Consider the following 17090-nt stretch of genomic DNA (forward strand, 5'->3'; position numbering starts at 1 on the left):
TCTCTTCCTTCAGCCCATCATCTCACATTCTGCCCAGGAAACTTTCCAAAATATCTGCTTTGTCCCATCTCACCTGCCTAAAACCTCCAGAGGCTTCCAGGGCCTTTAGGAAAAGCCCACCCTCCTCAGTCTGGCACTCACTCATTGGCATTAGGCCCTCAAAACCCCCTATTCTCACCTCTGCTGCAGCCCACAGCCAAGCTGCCTCTCACAGTCCCCATACATCACTGGCAAATAAAGCCACACCCAAGGGTAAGTTTATGCTTCTGAATCCCTTATCCAGGGGAGCAGAAGGTGTGTAAACAGATTTACTGAGGGCCAGGTAGGGGCAGGGAACACCCTGGGGCAGAGAGCACACTGCAGCCCACTGGATGAGCCTCTAGTGCCGGGCCACGGGGCCTGGGCTTCCTGTGTGGCAATAGAAACCAGGCCAGGACTGAGAGGCCAAGAGCAGCCCTGCAAGGTCCATGTGACTGATTTTCTTAGGAAACACCCACAGAATGAGGTTTGGAATGGAAGGGGTCCAGACTAGAAGTGAGAGCTGAAGAGGCCTGAAGGGGGAGGTAGCAGTGGCTGGACTAGGGACAGTGCTGGGAAGAGGCTACAGCTTCTAGTGGGGTATGTGGCTGGAAGGCTTTGGGGGCCCATGTGTGTGTCTGTATCTGCCAGGCTGTCCGCCGGGCTGCAGGCTCTATCAGATGTGCACCAAGGAGCATCTGCCATTAACTCCTTCCCCTGGGCCTCTGGAGCCAGAGATGCCTCCACTCCCACCCCAGAAGAAGCCCCTCCCTGTGGGGGCCCCTCGGGCTAGGCAGAGACCCCTGTCCCACCCTGGAACAGCCCCTGTTCCCATACCTGGCTACCCAGTCCCCCCTGGTGCTGGTAGAGGGAGAATCTCTCTTTGGCAGACTCTTCGGCGGTGGGGCTGAGGGGCTTAGGGTCAGACAAGGACCGCTGCAGGGTCTTCATGGGGCGAGGCAGCGTCTGCTGGCGGAGAGCGCTGTCAGCTGTGAAGTGCTTCTGGGGACTCACGTGAGCCTTGTTCAGCCTCTCACTGGAAGCAAAGGAAGTGTCCAGGAGCCGGTGAGGGGACAAGGGTGAGACTGGCGAGTAGAGGACCTGAGGGGACTTGGGAGGCTGGCGGCTCATAAGCTGTGAGAGAGACTCTGGAGGCAGGTGGGCCTGGTACCCAATCTCCAGGGGATCTGGCTTCTTTTTTTCAAATCTGCCCAGAGGTCCTGGGGTGACAATCTGGATGCCGGGCAGGTAAGGGCTGATGGCAGTTGGCCCTACAAGCTGTGGTCCGGCTACACCCTGGGCCTGCCCATCTGGTTCCGTCTGGCAGGCCAGGCTCTCCCCACGCCCAGTCTTCTCTGGAGCCGATATGTACCTGACGATCTCCACCTTGGGATCGGTGGCAGCTGTGATGTGGATGGCTGGAGAGACCCTGGGCAGCTGGTCAGGCTCCGTCTGCACGGAACAGTCACTGATGGTCTGGATGCCCACACTGCTCATTGCCCTCGCAGTGGCGGCAGCAGTGGATGACGAGGCAGTGGCATCGTGCTTGCTGTCAGAGCCTGAGTCTGAGTGGCGGGAAAGACGGGACCTGCGGCGGCGCACTGGCTGCTCCCACTCAGCACTGTCCTCGTCGTCCGTCTGCACGCTGCAGTCAGTACTCCGCCGTGCCCGGCGTCGCCGAGTCAATAGGTAGCGGCCCTCCCCATCCTCATCGTCTGTCTGCACGCTGCTGTCAGCAATCCTCCTGACCACGCAGGGCTCAGGAGCAGATTCTGGTTCACAGGCATCTCGCAGGCGTGGCATGGAGTGCCGCTTCTTAATGCCACTACGGCTGGTCTCCCATTGCTCCTCTGTTTGCAGTGACATGTCTGAGGCAGAGCTGGGGAGACCCCGGTGCAGCACAGGCTCACGAGGCTGCCCAGGTCCTTCAGGCCCTGCCATGGCAATGAAGGCTGCATGGGTAAGGGGGGGCCAATACTGGCCGTTCTGGGCCAGCTCAGCAGCCGCTAGGGGAGGCCCTCGGCCAGGTGCCTCACAGGCTGCAGGGAAGGGAGCTTTCTGCCGCTGCTTCTGTTCCTCTAGCTGCTGCTGTAGCTGCTGCTGCAGCTGCTGGATCTGCTCCAGCTGCAGACGCTGCTGTGCTAGCTGTTCCCGCTGCAATGCAAATTGAGCCTGGCGTTCCTCTTGCTGCTGCTGCAGCACATGGTGCTTAATGGTCTGCAGCTCCTGCAACTCCCGCTGCACCAGCAGCTGCTCCTCCTCACGGTGTCTCTGCAGCTCCACACGTTCACGCTCTAGCTCCTCTTGCAGCCGAAGTTGTCGCAGCTTCTCCAACTCCACCCGCTCCCGCTCTAGCTGGAGCAGCTGCTCCTGCTGTTTCCGCTGCCTCTCCTCCTGTGATGCTTCCTCTTTCTCGAGCCCTGGCCGGCTGAGGGCCCCAGTGCCACCTCCAGGAGCAGCATCTGCTGGTGGCTTCTGGCCAGCTAGTGGGGCAGGAGCTTGGGCTCCTGCAGCCTCCTTGATGGCAGCAGGAGTGGTTGTGGGAAGAGGTTCTTCCCGTGCAGCCCCTGCTGGCATCTCTGGCCTTGGAGGGCCCCCAGCCCCAGAGGCCTTGGCAGCAGCAGGTTTCCCCAGATAGAGAGGACCCTCTGCAGGTGGAACACTGGAAGCAATAGGGAATCTACTTGGTGCAGGATATCGGTACAGCCCTGTGGGTCCAAGAGGTACCCGGGGGGCAATCATGGGCACACGTGTCAGACTGGTGAGTGGCACGGCTGTGACTCCACCAGATGCGTAAGGCCTGTACATGCCACCACGCACCATGGGCCGCAGGACTGAGGCAGGCTGGGTGGTGATGGGCAGTGTTGCAGCAATTGGGGTGTTGATAGTCGAGTAGATCATGCCATCAGCTGCACGCACAGTGGCTGTGGATGGTAGCAGCTGTCTGACTGCTGTTCCATGGCCTGCTGCAGGCCCATACTGGGCCAAGTTCCCAGGACTTGGGTGGCCCTCTGGAAAGGTGGGGTTACCAAGGAGTCCAGGTCTGAGGGGAGCCAGACTCTGCGGAGCACTGAGCCCGGGCCCGTGCTGGGACTGGTACTGTACAAGGTCAGGGCCACCACCACCACTGCCATGCCGCCCACCGTACTGGTCCATGGAGTTGAGGGCAGCGCACATGCGACTGATTTCACGGGCTGTGGTGGCACTGTACTGGGCCAGGCTGGCCTCCTGGAAGCCAAATGCATCTCCCCGTGGGCCGTACCGGTGGTCTGAGTAGATGTTTGACACTGAGCTATAGCGCCGCATGGGAAGTGGGTGAGCCAAAAGGTCTGTAGGATGACGCAGGTCCGTGAATGAGCCATACTGCAAGCCCTGCCCTAGGTAGCGTCCGTCCGCAAAGCCCAGGCTGTAGGAGTGCTTCAGTGAGCTGAGGTCCACAGCCGAATCTCGTCCAGGGCCCTGGAAGAGCTGACCAATCCTCTGGGCATGGTAGTTGAGGCCAGCCTCAGCCAAATTGGTGTCAGACATGGAGGAGTACAACCTACCAGGCAGGCCCTGTGGGTAGGGCCTCTGCTCCTCATGAGGCCCAGGCCCCACAAGCCCCTGTGCCCGGTAGGTGAGGGGCTCAGGAGGCTCAGGGTCCCGGGGACCAAAGAAGGGGCCACTGCTTTGGCCAGGTGGGGCAGCATCTGCCATGCTCTTCTCAGGCGCACTGGGGGCGGGGTGGAAGGTGCCAGTGCAGCTGCTCCCAAAGGGGAGCTTATAGACCATGTCACAGCATGCCAGCTGGCTCTCAGGCCTCATCCCCGTGAGGTCCAGGGCACCCGCAGGCTCCTCTGGGAGCAGCGTGGTCACAGTGCCTGCCGTGCCCTCTCCCATCTGCACCACCACTGTGTGTGGCTTCCTGGCACCTGGCAGAGCATGTGACCGAAGCTCTGCAGGGCTGACCCGGTGGGGCTCGGCACCAGGCTCTGGCACTGGGCCTGGCTTGAGGCCAACACTCTGGGCAGTGCCCATCTGAGTGATTAAAACGTCCCTTCTGGCCAGAGGTGCTACTTGGTTGGGCAGGTTATATCTGGCAAGCTTGGCCTCCCTGGGTCTTCCCCGGGGCCCACTTCGGTATGGGGCTGTTTGGACAGCCTGCTCTACTTGTTTGACCTGGGTCAGGCACACGGCACTACCTCCACCCTGGCCAAAGTCAAGGCGGCTCTGGTAGGGGTCTCCATAGACCACAGGCTGCTTTTGTTGAGCCATGAGCACAGACGAGGCCATAGTGATGCTCACAGTGGTGGCAGTGGCAAGGAAGGTATGGGTCTGCTCCTGGGCATTGAGGTTAATAACCAAAGGCTGCACGGCGGTCGACTGCCGTCCTGGGATTGGATCTAGGGCAAGACCATACTTCCTCGCTTCCACGGCAAGAGAGGTGAGGTCCATGCCCTGGTCAGTGAGGATGATGGGCGTGGGCTTGACAGCTGTACGGAGGTCTACCACTGCAGTGCCAGGGGGCCTGGGGCCTGGCTCAACCCTAGATGTCCCAGGGACAGAGGAGATCCGGCAAAGGGAGATGTTCTCAGCAGGAAGGGCACCCCAGCCATATAGTGCCAGGGGCCCATCCACACCACCACTGGGTGCCCGTGGAAAGCCAGGTAGCCCAGGTGGCTCTGGGGGTAGCTGAGACACACTCGGAGGTGTTGTCTGGCTGTAGCTATGGGCGGTGGGCTGGGTTTCAGTAGGTGAGCAGAGTGGGGAGGTGGAGGCACTGGCATGTACCATCCTGGTCTGGCTGGAGGCATCTGATGCCAGTGTGATGACCATAAAGGGAGCCTCCTGCGAAGACTCCTGCCACACCAGGCGAGGGGTGCTTGGTCGATGTGGTGTTTGTGTGCCCTGGGCTACCATAGGTGATGGGGTGGGGGCACCAGGGCTCCGTGGCATGTCTGAGGCAGGGGCTAGACTTGGTGTCTGTGTAGAGAACTCTGCTGTGGCCCTTTGGCCCAGCTTGCCAGGGGAGAATGTGGGACTCTCTGAGGGGGAAGAAGGGGAGAGAGGTGGGCTAGAGCTTGCAAAGTAGGAATATGCCCGGGAAGGCTGAGGAGTGCCACCCTCACTGTCACTCGCACTCAGTGGCTTCTCTCTGACAGCCCATCCAGCTGCAGCAAGGCCACTGGGGACCTGGGGAAGATCCTCAGTTTGGGACCCATAGTTTGCAGTGGTTGGGCTGTGTCCATAGCTATGGCCTGTGGAAGACGGTGAAGGACTGCGCTCGGAGCCTGCTGGGGAGGCTGGAGTCATATATCCTCGCGGCAGCCCTGCGGGACCAGGAGCCACAGCTGTGGTGGCTGGGGTCCCAGGGCCCTGGGACAAGGGCATGCCTGCCTCCTTGGAGGCTGAGCTGGGGGAGGCAGGAGAGCTGTGCAGCTTGAGGGGGTCCTGAGGCTCCTTTGCAAAATGCTGAGTGACACGGACATCGGGAATAACTCGGCCCCCGCTGCTGTCCAAGGAGGTGGGGGTGGAGAAGGACACAGGGGCAGCGAGCTGGGTGGGACTGGTACCAGGAGTAAGGGGGCCGCCATTTTGCTTCATTGGGTCCATGTATGCACTCTCAGCATTCAGAAACTGCTTCTCCTTCTTTTTGTCCTCAGCGAAAGCCAGGTCTCGTGAGGAGGCCTGCCGCATGCGAACTATGCTCTGCGATGTCTGAAGAATTTCTTCGTACACGGCTGCTCCCAGACTAGCTGGTGTGCCCTCTGCGGCAGGCTGAGCAGCCCGGCCATAGTCACGGTCTGCAGTGTCTTGATATTCGAAGGAGCCTGGGCCGCGGGGGCCTGTGGGCTGAGAGGGGCTACCATGGGGTCCCCGGGCCCCTGGCGCCTGGCCCTGCTGCCTCTGGAGCAGCTCAGCTTTGCGCATCATCTCCTCATAGGCCTCCTCAGCGCTCTTGAGGGGCCGTCCGGAACTGGGAGCGGTGGAGCTGCCAGAGGGCGTCTCGGTTGGTGAGTAGAGGGACATGAAGGTGGGCAGGTTGTACTCACTGCCTGACTTGTAAAGCCGGCTGGGGCCACCATCCAGGGCCTCAGCCTCAGAGTCAAGGGAGGGTGAGGGCGAGTATTCAGAGCAGGAGGAGCGGTGCAGCTCCTCCATCTCAGCTGCCTGCCTCAGCTCCTCCGTGGGGGAGGCGTCCTCGATGGGTGACAAGTTACTGGGTGGTGTCTTGGAGCGCTCTCGCCTCCGCTGGGCACGCAGTTCTTCCTTGTCCCGCCGGGTCTTGCGGGCCGTGCTGCGGATGCGCTGCTGTTCCACCTCCCGCATCTTCTCCTGCTCACGCAACAGCTCCTCTTCCTCCCGCAGCTCCTCCTCCTCTGAGGAGTCCTCAATGGTGGGCAGCAGGGGTCCGTGGGAGCGGTGCCGGGCCTTGCGCTGCTGCTTTGCTTCTTCCAGACGCTGCCTGCGGCTGGGGCTGCTGTCACTGTCTTCCTCTAGGGAGGACAGAGAGGTGGGAGAGGTGCCCGAGGTATAGCTGGGTGTGGAGGCAGGCAATGTAGAGGAGTGCTCACCACGGGAGCGGTCCTCAGGGGAGCCCGTCAGGCTCTCCATCTCCAGCTCGGGCTCCCGGTCCAGACTGGGGTCAGGGCCTTGGCCCAGGTCCAGCTCATGGCCATAACTTCCCGTGCTGTTGAGCTCAATGGTCTTGAAGCGACGGAGCCCACCCTGCAGGGTCCCACTGCCATCAGTAGCCTCTGCTGAGCCTCCCTCGGGGAGCAGCTCCTCATAGCCCGTGGTGGCATTGTGGGGCAGCCGCCTCTTGGGTAGTGCTGCTGGTTCTTGGCTAGGCTCAGGCCTGGTTCTGGGGCTACCCTTCTGGGTGCCATGCTTGGCCAGGCCATGCCCGGAGGTGGCGGTGTCATCCTCCTCCAGGTTGTCCTCCTCGGCACTCATCTCCAGAATCTGCCGTCGCATGAACTCCTCATCAGTCAGTTCTGCTGCCCTGGCTGGGGGCTGGGGTGGAAGAGGAGACAGGCCACCTTCACTGCTGTCCTCCACATAGTCATGCCTCAGCTGGCTGCCAAAGTCATCTGAGGACTCGGCAGTGTCCTGCTGCTCCCTCCGGCGCCTCCACTCGACAGAGCCTTCATCTTCCTCCAGGATATCCTCCATCTCTTCATCAGAGTCAAAGGCCTCAGGCGTGATGGACAGGGAGTGGGGCCGCTGCTTCTGCTCCTCACCAGTACTGCTGCAGGGTGGCTTGCTCCGCTCACCACTGGGGGCCAGGTCCTGGGCCTCCAACAAAGGCCGCATGCTGCTCCCCACCTTGTGGATCTCAGAGGGGCTGGGTGGACATGGCCCTGTCACCCCTGCACTGTCCAGTTGTTCCACCTCCTGCTGCACAACTCCTGTGATCTCACTCTGGGAGCTAGAGATGCCGTCGGAGGAATAGCCTGTGTCACTGAGGCTCTGTGGGCTCCGAGACAGGTCCTGAGAGTAAGGCTTGCCCACCAGGTCCTGCAGCAGGGTGAAAAGCAGATACTGACTCCCCATGGCAAAGCTTGTGGTGGGATCCCAACCCTCCCTGTCAATCCCAGGGCCCCAGGGAAGAGTCCGTCCATTTCTCAAGGGCTTGCCACCCACCCTAGCTCCCTTTAGCCTTGAATAACCTGAAAGTTCCATGGCAAGCCCAAACCAGCCCTTGGTCTTCAAAGAGAAACTACTAGATCAAAGGGTATCAAAGCCCAGCAAAGCATCTACATGGTGCCATACGCAGCCTCAAACTCACAGTCTTCAAGACTGCAAGAACCTCATCTAGACTTGCCTTCTGCTGGGGTGTCCCTTTCCTCCTGTGTGGCCCCAAGGCACCTGTCCTGGGCCTACAGCTCAGCCACCAAGAAGGCAAGCCCTTCCATAGACTGTCCTGTCTGAAAGCTAAGGTCCTTGGAAAATGAATGGGACTGACCTCCACCTCCCCACCCTTGGGGGCTTCTGGAATGGTCTTGATGACAGGGGTGGCAGGTTCGGCCCTCCTCACCCCACTCTTCACTTTAGGAGCCCCAGGGGTCGGGGTAGTCTCTGGAGGTGGCTTCGGCATGGGCTCAGCTTTAGTGGGGACTCCAGTCTTCTTTTCCAGGGCACTGCTTGGGGTCTTGCTAGGGTCAGAAGCCCTGAGGGGCTTGGCCTGGGGACTGGCCTTGGTGGGTAGGGGGCTGGCCTTGGTGGGTAGGGGGCTGGCCTTGGTGGGTAGAGGGCTAGCCTTGGTGGGTAGAGGGCTAGCCTTGGTGGACAGAGGGCTGGACTTGGCGGGCGGGGGGCCTGATGGCTGGGCCAGCCCCTGTGGCCCTTTCTGCTTCAGAGGGGATGTTCCAGATGCACGGTGAGGGGCCCCAACAGGGGGCTGCTGTGAGGTGGGCGGTGGTAGGGGGGTCGGCTCTCCCAGGCTGCCCTCCAGTAGCCGCTTGGTTTGGCAGTTCAGACACAGCCACTCTGTTTTCTGCAAGGAAATGGGAGAGGAGGTTGATGAAAATTGCAAAGACACTGAAGAACTCAAAGAATATGTCCATGACTATTTCTGTAACCTTAGGGAGGAGAGAGGCTTTCAAAGCATGACACCAAAGACATAAGGAGGAAAAGACTGATCAATTTACTGCCCCCAAATGACAAACTTCCTTATCCTTAAGATGAACATGTGCAAAGTCAAAATGCAAGTAACAACCCCAAACAAGAGTACTTTCCTTAACTGACAGAGAACTTTTCACCCATCCAGAAAAGGGAGAGAACTGTGGGGGACAGGAGGGCCTAGCCCTAAACATAAGGGGAAGCTGCGGTCTCAATCTGAGGGAGCAAACAGTGCCTGGCGAGCTGATATGGAGTCCAGCAGTTGACAACCCTCGAAGAACAGGAGTGGCATCCAAGCATGGAGCACTTCCTGGAGGCACTAGCCTTCCCCTGCCTCCCAGGTCTCAGGTCTGACTCTATCCTTACCTAGCTGTGGAGGGGTACCCTTTAGATACCCTGCATATGTATACTCACTATATTCCCTGCACAGCCCAGCCCTAACACCACTTCTGACTCCCTTGGACCTTCTCTGATGCTCCATGTGTCGCCACACAAAACCCCATGAGGCAGTAAGTGCTGGCCACTGGCCAGGCCCTGAGCTCACTTGGCCTCGCAGGGTCCACCCACAGAGGTGCCTGGGGAGAATGCTGGATAGGTTAAGACCAAGCCCCAGAAGAACAGGACATGGGAGAGCACAGAGCCCAATCCAGGAACCCTAGCTCACATGCCCCCAGCATCACCTGTGTACACAATGGAAATTCCCCTGTGTCAGAAAGGACTGTGAGATGGCAAATGACCCTGGAGAGATGGCAGGGCTACAGGCAGAGACCAAGAGAGAGAGAGCTCCAATGAGCAAACAGCCCCTTCCCCAGCCCCAGGGTCAGCATGATGGGTTTAGGATCTAGGTCCAGACAGTGGGTTGGCTCAAGGCAGTGCTGCCCTCACTCCACTTTGGAGCCCTGTACATCCATCCCATGTTAGCCCTCTCAAAGTTTGGTTATCTGCCCTAGTCCACCTTGGTGGCTTGCAAACCCATCTCTGGCCTGCAGACTCCACACAGAAGCAACAGTCTAAATGAAGCAGGGCACCTTGGTAGGGTGGTCTGGATGGAGGAGGCACCTAATGCTAAGTGCTCTGACGGAATGCTGGAGAGACCTGCTTGGCTGAGCCCAGAGGCCCAGCCCTCAGCAGAGATGCTACCTGCTATCACATGCTCCCTGGGGCTTTGCTCCTTCATATGCTTATTCACGAAGACAGCCAGGCTGCAGGTTGCCTGGCAGGCCCTCTTGCTCCTGGCTCTGCTACAGTAGGCAGAGAGGAAGAAAGAGAAGGCAGGAAGAGTCGTATGAAGTAACAGCTAAAAATAAACATTGACCTGGCTGCTGGAGGCCCTTCCCAAGCCCTCCAGGGGTGGGGAAGAAGGGTACAGCGCACTGGGACTGGTAGGAGTAGAGCCAGGGGAGACCTGTCCCAGGCCCAAGTCTTCTGGGGAATGAGAATCAGGTGGAAGGCAGGCCATGTCGAATCTCTGTGCCTGGGAAATGGGACACAGCTGCTGGGGTCCCAATTCCTTTATTCATTCTATTCTCATTTTCCCCCACCCCAATATACCCCTACCTCCATCCCGATCATTCATTTCCTCATTCTTCCACTCACTTCCATTCCCCAACTTCAGTGTTTGTTACTCATTCATCCACCCAGTTATTGCACAGCCTTTTCATTCTCTGCCTCGCTCAGCCCATGCCAGCCCGTCCTTGGGAAACTGCTGCCTGCTTACCCCTTTGCTTGGCCTCTTTGACAAAAGGGCAGGGGATGGATAATGGGGTGGCTCTGTTGACTACTTCTACCCCACCTCCCTCTGTCCAGTTCCTTTCTGGGACAGGAAGGCACAGATCCCCCAAGGACAATCATCACCTAACGGTGGGAGAGGCAGGTGTGTATGCCTTCAGATGGACCTCAGTTGTTCAGGGCATCACTATTTAGGGTGAAGAAGGGGAAATGAGATGACTGAGTTCCTGTGGTGCCCTCTAGGCATGTGAAAGCTGCTGCCTTCCGGGACCACTGGCCATTTGCCTTGTGGGCCAGGACAGATCCTGCACTGTCTGCCATCACCTAAATGAACCTGCAGTCCACATAATCTTTTCATGTGTGGAGCTTACATGCCAGTATGGTTATGGTGACACCATTCCAGTCAACACCCTATGGCCAGTTGCCTGGCCCTACATACCCTCAGCCCCATTGCCAGACCAGGGGGCTGTGAATGAGGACTCCAGAGAAAAGGATACCCAGAGGTCATCCTGGAGGACACTGGACCACAGGGATGGCCATCACTGGTGCTGCTGTTCTTCTGACTCTGCAACCCTGCATCTCCCTATCCCTGGACGTGCCTAAGCTCCTTCTTTCTGGGCCTCTTCTTCCCATAAGAGAAACCCTCCCTGGTGTTCCCAGTGTGTACCCTTGTGGCTGGGCTGTATCTCCCTCACCTCCCAGGACCAAATGTGTTCATTCCCTCTAGGGCATCCCTCATGATACCAAGAGCTTGCACTGGCCACAGGGTCCATCCACACCCAGATAGGAGCTCGTGGGAATGCTTCCTTTTTCACACAGAGACCCTCTTTCAGGACACTCCTGTTCCAATACTCTTTTTTTTTTTTTTTTTTTTTTTTTTTGAGACAGTTTTCGCTCTTGTTACCCAGGCTGGAGTGCAATGGCGCGATCTTGGCTCACCGCAACTTCCACCTCCTGGGTTCAGGCAATTCTCCTGCCTCAGCCTCCTAAGTAGGTGGGATTACAGGTACGCATCACCATGCCCAGCTAATTTTTTGTATTTTTAGTAGAGACGGGGTTTCACCATGTTGACCAGGATGGTCTCGATCTCCTGACCTCGTGATCCACCCGCCTTGGCCTCCCGAAGTGCTGGGACCACAGGCGTGAGCCACCGAGCCCAGCTTAAGGGCTCTTACGCTTAAGGGCTGACTGTGTCAGGCCTTGCATAAGCATCTGAGGTACAGCATCTAACCTGGTTCTGTCCCTAAGAGGGAGTATTGTGGCCCCCATTCTATATGGGAGGCAACAGGGCCTCTGGCCTGGTGCCCCTACTGCAACCCCTGCCCCAATAAGCAAGCCCAGCCCCACGTATCATGGGTGCAAAGCATTTTTCCCAGGGAGGCCTGACTTGTCAAGAGCACAGCCGGAATTCTGGCAATTATGATATAATAAGAAACTGGTAATGTTACTGTGACAATTCCAATTCTACTAATTTCTTCACAAACTCTATTTTGAACTGAAAGTCAATTAAAAATTAAGCCAGAGGGTACTATTATCCTTCCAAAAGATAAATAGGTAAAAAAAATTGGAATCAACAACTCTTAATTATGAAATGATTCACTAAATAGCACTATGGTTATTTTTTTCAGAGGAAACTTCAAAGGGGAAAAGGATCCAATTTTACTCCCTCCTCTATTGTGTGCTCTGAACTCCCAATCTAGAAAGAAGAAAGATTTTTACAGCTCAGAAATGTTGAGGAAAATTTCCAGCCTATGGGGAAAAAACTCCCAACCTATTGGCCCAGATGGTCGACTCTGGCCTAAGGTGGAGTCCTGGGAGGTCTAACAGGCCTGTGGGGAGCTATGAGTGAGGCTTTACTGGTCTGTCCTTCCTTTGTGTACAGAGACACAGCACAGTCATTCTTGAGCTGGCAAGGTCCAGAGAGAGACAGGTATGGCAGACACACCCTTAGGACCCAGAGAAGGCCCTGCTGGCCTTACCACCTCACTCTCAAGGCAGGGTAAGTGTCTCTGGCAAGTGCTGAGAAATCAGAAACCACTAACCAAGAACACACAAAGTAGGTCACAGGGAAGCACAAAATTGCTCAGGGCGCCAAGTGGCCATTGGCTGAGGTGAGATCCAAGACAGCCCATGGCCTAGTTAGGGGCCTCAGTGAAGAAAAGCAAAGTTGGGGTTATGGCGGACACATCAACACCAGTCCCTCTCCACCAGCCCCTCACAAGACTCAAGGCAGGTGAAGTCGCACAGAGGTTTTAGTCATTGTGTGGGTAAGGGAGGATAAGGATGGAAGGACTAAGGCTGTGACCGTGGGTGGGAGAGGAGAGGCCAGATTCTTGTAACAGTGGGGAGGCAGAGCTTGCAGGGCTTGATCCATGGAGCAGGTGCAGAAGTGAGAGAGGAGGAGGGGAGGATGACCCTGGCTGCTGGCTTGCCTGTCTGGTGGTGGATGGTGGCACAGTCTCTATGGTGGGAACCATGGGAGGGGCATTATGACTGCCTGCCCACACCTTCCCCAGAAGGGTTGCAGGCCCTCTGGGGACAATAGCATTGAGAGGGAGAGCTATGAGAAAGGAGTTAGAGAGATTTAATCACCCTTGACTGCTGTCAGGTGCAGCCTGGGCTGGGGATGAGGTAGGACCAGGAATAGGACAAGGACATCTCCCAGCTTTGCTTTCAGGCTCATGGGATCCATCAGACCTGTGGAGACAAGAGTGGTCCTGGCTAATGAGGGGTCAGCAGGGCAGGAGATGGGAGACAGCAGGAAATCATGGGGGGAACAATGGCCATGAAGAGACAGAAGCTCCAGGGTCCAGGAAAGACAGAACCGAGCAGTTAATGAAAGGCCTAGATCAGAATCCAGACACTTCATTTCAGTGTGCAACTGAAACTCTTCTGTTTGGGCAAAATCAGCAATTCCCATGGCCTGGCCCAGGGGCTGCCAAGAAGAGCTGTCAGGAACATTTATGCTCCTGGACAGAGACAGTTTTCCCTTCCCCTTCATGCACATTCTGCTTAATAAGGAAATGTGGGCTGGGAGGTCTCTTGGGGACAGGAGTCCTCCAGGCCAGACCAACTCAGGAGTCCACTGGGGTTCACAGTCCCTCAGTGTCAGGGTGCCTCACCTGACCAGCAGTGAGTTTGTGCCTGGAGGTCTCTAGGAAAAGCAACCAGCTAGGGTTCTCCTGGTCTCATGGTGACATCCTGGTGCACCCCTTCCCCTGAGCCAGTGAGACAAACTGGCCAGTGAGCCGCCAGACCTAGAGCTTGGAGAGTTGGCTTCATGGTGCCTATAAGACCACATGGATGCCACGTGAGGAGGTCAATTGTCTTGTTTAAGGGTGCCCTTCCCTGCATATTGGAAAGCATGGCCTTTGGTGGCCAAAGTAGTCTTCTTACTCACCCTGAGCTCCCATGGGGACTCCTCTGGAGGCCTGGCCCAAGGGAAGTCAGAACAATTTGCCACAGAGGTCATGGAAACACTATGCTCTCCTCTCTTGTCTCATCCTGGGCCAGTAATGGTTTGCACTCTGCACACCCCTGCCCCGCCATCAGCTACAAATGGCTCAGCCCAAGAGACCAGAGACCTCAGGTGGCTGCCCATGTGCAAGAGCCAGGGCCTTGCCTCAAACATCTCCTAATGTGACACGGCTGGGAAACACATTCACCTATCAAGGCTGAGCTATGCCTAAGGCAGCATGGTAGGGGTGGCCCTGGGCCAGGGAGAGTGGGCCACAGGACTGGGGGAGGAGCAGAAGCAACATCTGCTTCTGGCCCAGGCTGGTCTAGTTCTGCCAGGGCACTTTCATCTTCTGAGCCTCTTGAGCTGGACTCCAGGCTTTGAGGGAACACTGAGCCTTACACTGGGCCTCCTGCTCCCTCCCACCTAGCACTGCACAGTACCCAGTGCCCTTCCCTGGAGCAGAGTCTGCAGAGAGAATGGCCCCAACTTTCTGCCTCAAACCACCCAGTGGGAAAGAGGAGCATCTCTGAGCATCCCCACAAGCAGTCTAAGGAGAGCCCAGGCCCAGCCTGGGTAAAATATGTGGACCAAAGGCTGTGACTTTGACAAGTAGACGTCAACACTTATGACCTCAGAAGAGACAATCAAGGTTGAATACCAGCTAGCTGGGCTGGAGCCTGGGCAGTGGGACATGCCCTGCCCCATTGTGAGAAAGCTCCCACCCTACCCTGGACATGGGACACAACCCTCTGCCCCATGGCCATTCAATCCCTACCCCTGTGAGGGTCACAGATCCATGGCAGTGTTGGACCTCCCCCTCTGAGCAGGGGAGGTTGGTGTCTTTCATTAGGGACATGCCCATGGTAGCTAGAAATGGGGAGGCCAGCTGAGGGACTCTGGGATCAGCTTTAGGGCACTAGTCAGAGTCAGCAGGAACCATTACCCCCAACTACTGTGCCAGTTAGTTCTCTGAGTGAAAGTTAGTTGTGAGTAGAACTGGGGCCTGAGGTAGGAACAGGAAAGGGAATGCAGTCCCTCTGCAGTATTAGTTGTGCAGGGGCTGCCCCGCAGCTGCTGCACACCCAGTACTCTTCCTGGTTCCCATGCCACCCACTACCCCAGCCCGGCCTCTCATCAAGGCTCAAGGGAGCATGCTTGGTCCAGCTCTTACCTCCACCAGGTGGGGTGTTGGGTTGAAGCCACACAGGTTGCACACCTGGAGCTTGCAGGTGGTACACGTGTTATAGTTGGCTGGGCTCTTGCTGCCCATGTTGAGCTCAGCTTGGCACAGTGGGCAGGTGGCCCTTTCCTTCGGCATGGTCTTTGGCTTGGCAGCAGCCTTCGATGCTACCTGGTGTTCTGCTTTGCCATGCTTTGGACTGGTTGTTCCCCCAGTTTTCGCCAGGGCTCCAGGCCCAGATCCAGGACCTATTCTAGCCCCAGGTTCAGTTTTGGCTCCAGGTGCTGGCCCAGGCCCGGGCACTGAGCCCGAGGGTTTTGGGCCAGCCTCCTTGCTGGCATCACTGAAGACGATCTTAGGTGTCCCCTTGCTGGGGGCAGGTTGGCCCTGGGTTTCAGCCTCGGGCTGCACAGACATGAGGGTGCTCGCCTGGGTTAGCAGCGACGCGCCGAGGCCGAAGAGCTTACCAGTGAGGCCCTCCTGGGTCTGCTCGGCGGCACCAAGCCCAGTGGGCACTGCGGTGGCACTTTTGGCTGGGGCCTCTCCTGCAGGTGGCCTGGGCTCAGCTGTGGAAGGCTTGGTGGGTTGAGGGGCCTGAGGAGACACCCTCCCCACCTCTGGAGGGGCAGCTGCTTGGGCAGACCCTGGCACTGAGGTGGCCCTGGCTATCTCAGCCTGGCAGAAGCCAGGCTGTGGTCCTCCTGGGCCCTGAGATCTCTCTTGCTCTGGCTTCCCCTGGGGCTGTTTGGCAGGGGAGTGGGCAGGAGACAGGGCTGGGGAGTGCAGCTGCTGCTGGCTCTTGGAGCGAGGTGCAGTGGTCATGTCCATTCCCAGAGCCCTCTGCATCTGACAGTTCAGACAGAGCCACTCCTTCACCTGAGGAGAGAAGCAAAATAGTCAGCAGGGTGGCCAGGACTGGCAGTACTCATGGCCCAGGTCAGTGCAGGCTCCACAATGGCCAAGGGCACTCCTAGCACAAGCAGGAGCACCAAGCCCCGCTCAGGCATTTCTGGGTTGCCAGGGGGCAGGGCTGAAGGACAGATGGCACTCCCCATACCCTTTAGGAGTTGCCAGGTATATGGAGCAGAGCAAAGGTAGTCCCATTCCCCCACCCCACCTCCAACCACCAACCCACTGCCTGCCAGACGCTCCTGCTTGAGAGTTTTCCCCACTGCCCCCTGGCTGTGCCTCAGATCTGTGCCCCCAAACCTCCTGCTTGGATGAACCCAATAGCTTTCACCTGCTTCCCCCTTCAGGCCATTTGCACACAGCAATCAGACTGATCTTTTAAAACCTAACCCAGGAGGAAAGGCATGGTCCTAGAACAGTGCCTGTACACAATGGGTGTTCAGTAAAAGCTTGCAGAATGAATAAATATGTGGTAACACGTGGGAGAAGGAGGCATAGAGAATAAAAAGGAACCAGAAAGAGAGAAAAAAAAAAGAGAATAAAAAGAAACCATGATTCCCATTCTGAAGGAGCTCAGAGTCTAGCTGAAGAAAGATGATACGGAATGAAAAATCTCGAGAGCAAAATAAGTGAGGGAAAAGTAATGCAATGTAAGTGACTGATGTTAAGTAGAATTTTTAAAAAGTCATTTTTCCCCCTTAAGGAAGATAGTTTTTTTAAGAAATGGGATAATTCAGCTGGGCGCAGTGGCTCACGCCTGTAATCTCAGCATTTTGGGAGGCCGAGATGGGTGGATCACGAGGTCAAGAGATCGAGACCATCCTGGTCAACATGGTGAAACCCCGTCTCTACTAAAAATACAAAAAATTAGCTGGGCATGGTGGCACGTGCCTGTAATCCCAGCTACTCAGGAGGCTGAGGCAGGAGAATTGCCTGAACCCAGGAGGCGGAGGTTGCGGTGAGCCGAGAAAGTGCCATTGCACTCCAGCCTGGGTAACAAGAGCGAAACTCCGTCTCAAAAAAAAAAAAAAAAAAAGAAAGAAATGGGATAATTCATGCCTCCAGAGCAAATGAGACATGTGCCACTATCCATGTGATAAACACGTAATTTCCCTCTGTCATTAGCCCTGTGCAGGGATGGGCACGTGACCTGGCAAACAGAGCCAGTTAGCACCTTATGTGTTATTTGGT

The 17090-nt window shown here is 57.1% G+C and overlaps 1 protein-coding gene across 2 annotated transcripts in view; it reads right to left on the reverse strand.

Annotated features, from left to right (window-relative positions):
- Positions 1-17090, reverse strand: part of BSN (bassoon presynaptic cytomatrix protein) — a 113495-nt gene that overhangs the window by 12798 nt on the left and 83607 nt on the right. Inside the window, exons 3-5 of one of the 2 annotated variants that reach the window (XM_074403836.1) lie at positions 14982-15866; positions 8039-8497; positions 856-7518 (exon numbers count right to left, since the gene is read on the reverse strand). In XM_074403836.1, the coding sequence (XP_074259937.1) occupies positions 856-7518; positions 8039-8497; positions 14982-15866 (8007 nt within the window). Of the gene's footprint in view, positions 1-855; positions 7519-7966; positions 8498-14981; positions 15867-17090 lie in introns of both variants that reach the window. The other variant, XM_039477610.2, reaches the window with a different exon arrangement.

The sequence above is a fragment of the Saimiri boliviensis genome, chromosome 8 (assembly GCF_048565385.1).
Source record: "Saimiri boliviensis isolate mSaiBol1 chromosome 8, mSaiBol1.pri, whole genome shotgun sequence".
Taxonomy (NCBI): domain Eukaryota; kingdom Metazoa; phylum Chordata; class Mammalia; order Primates; family Cebidae; genus Saimiri; species Saimiri boliviensis.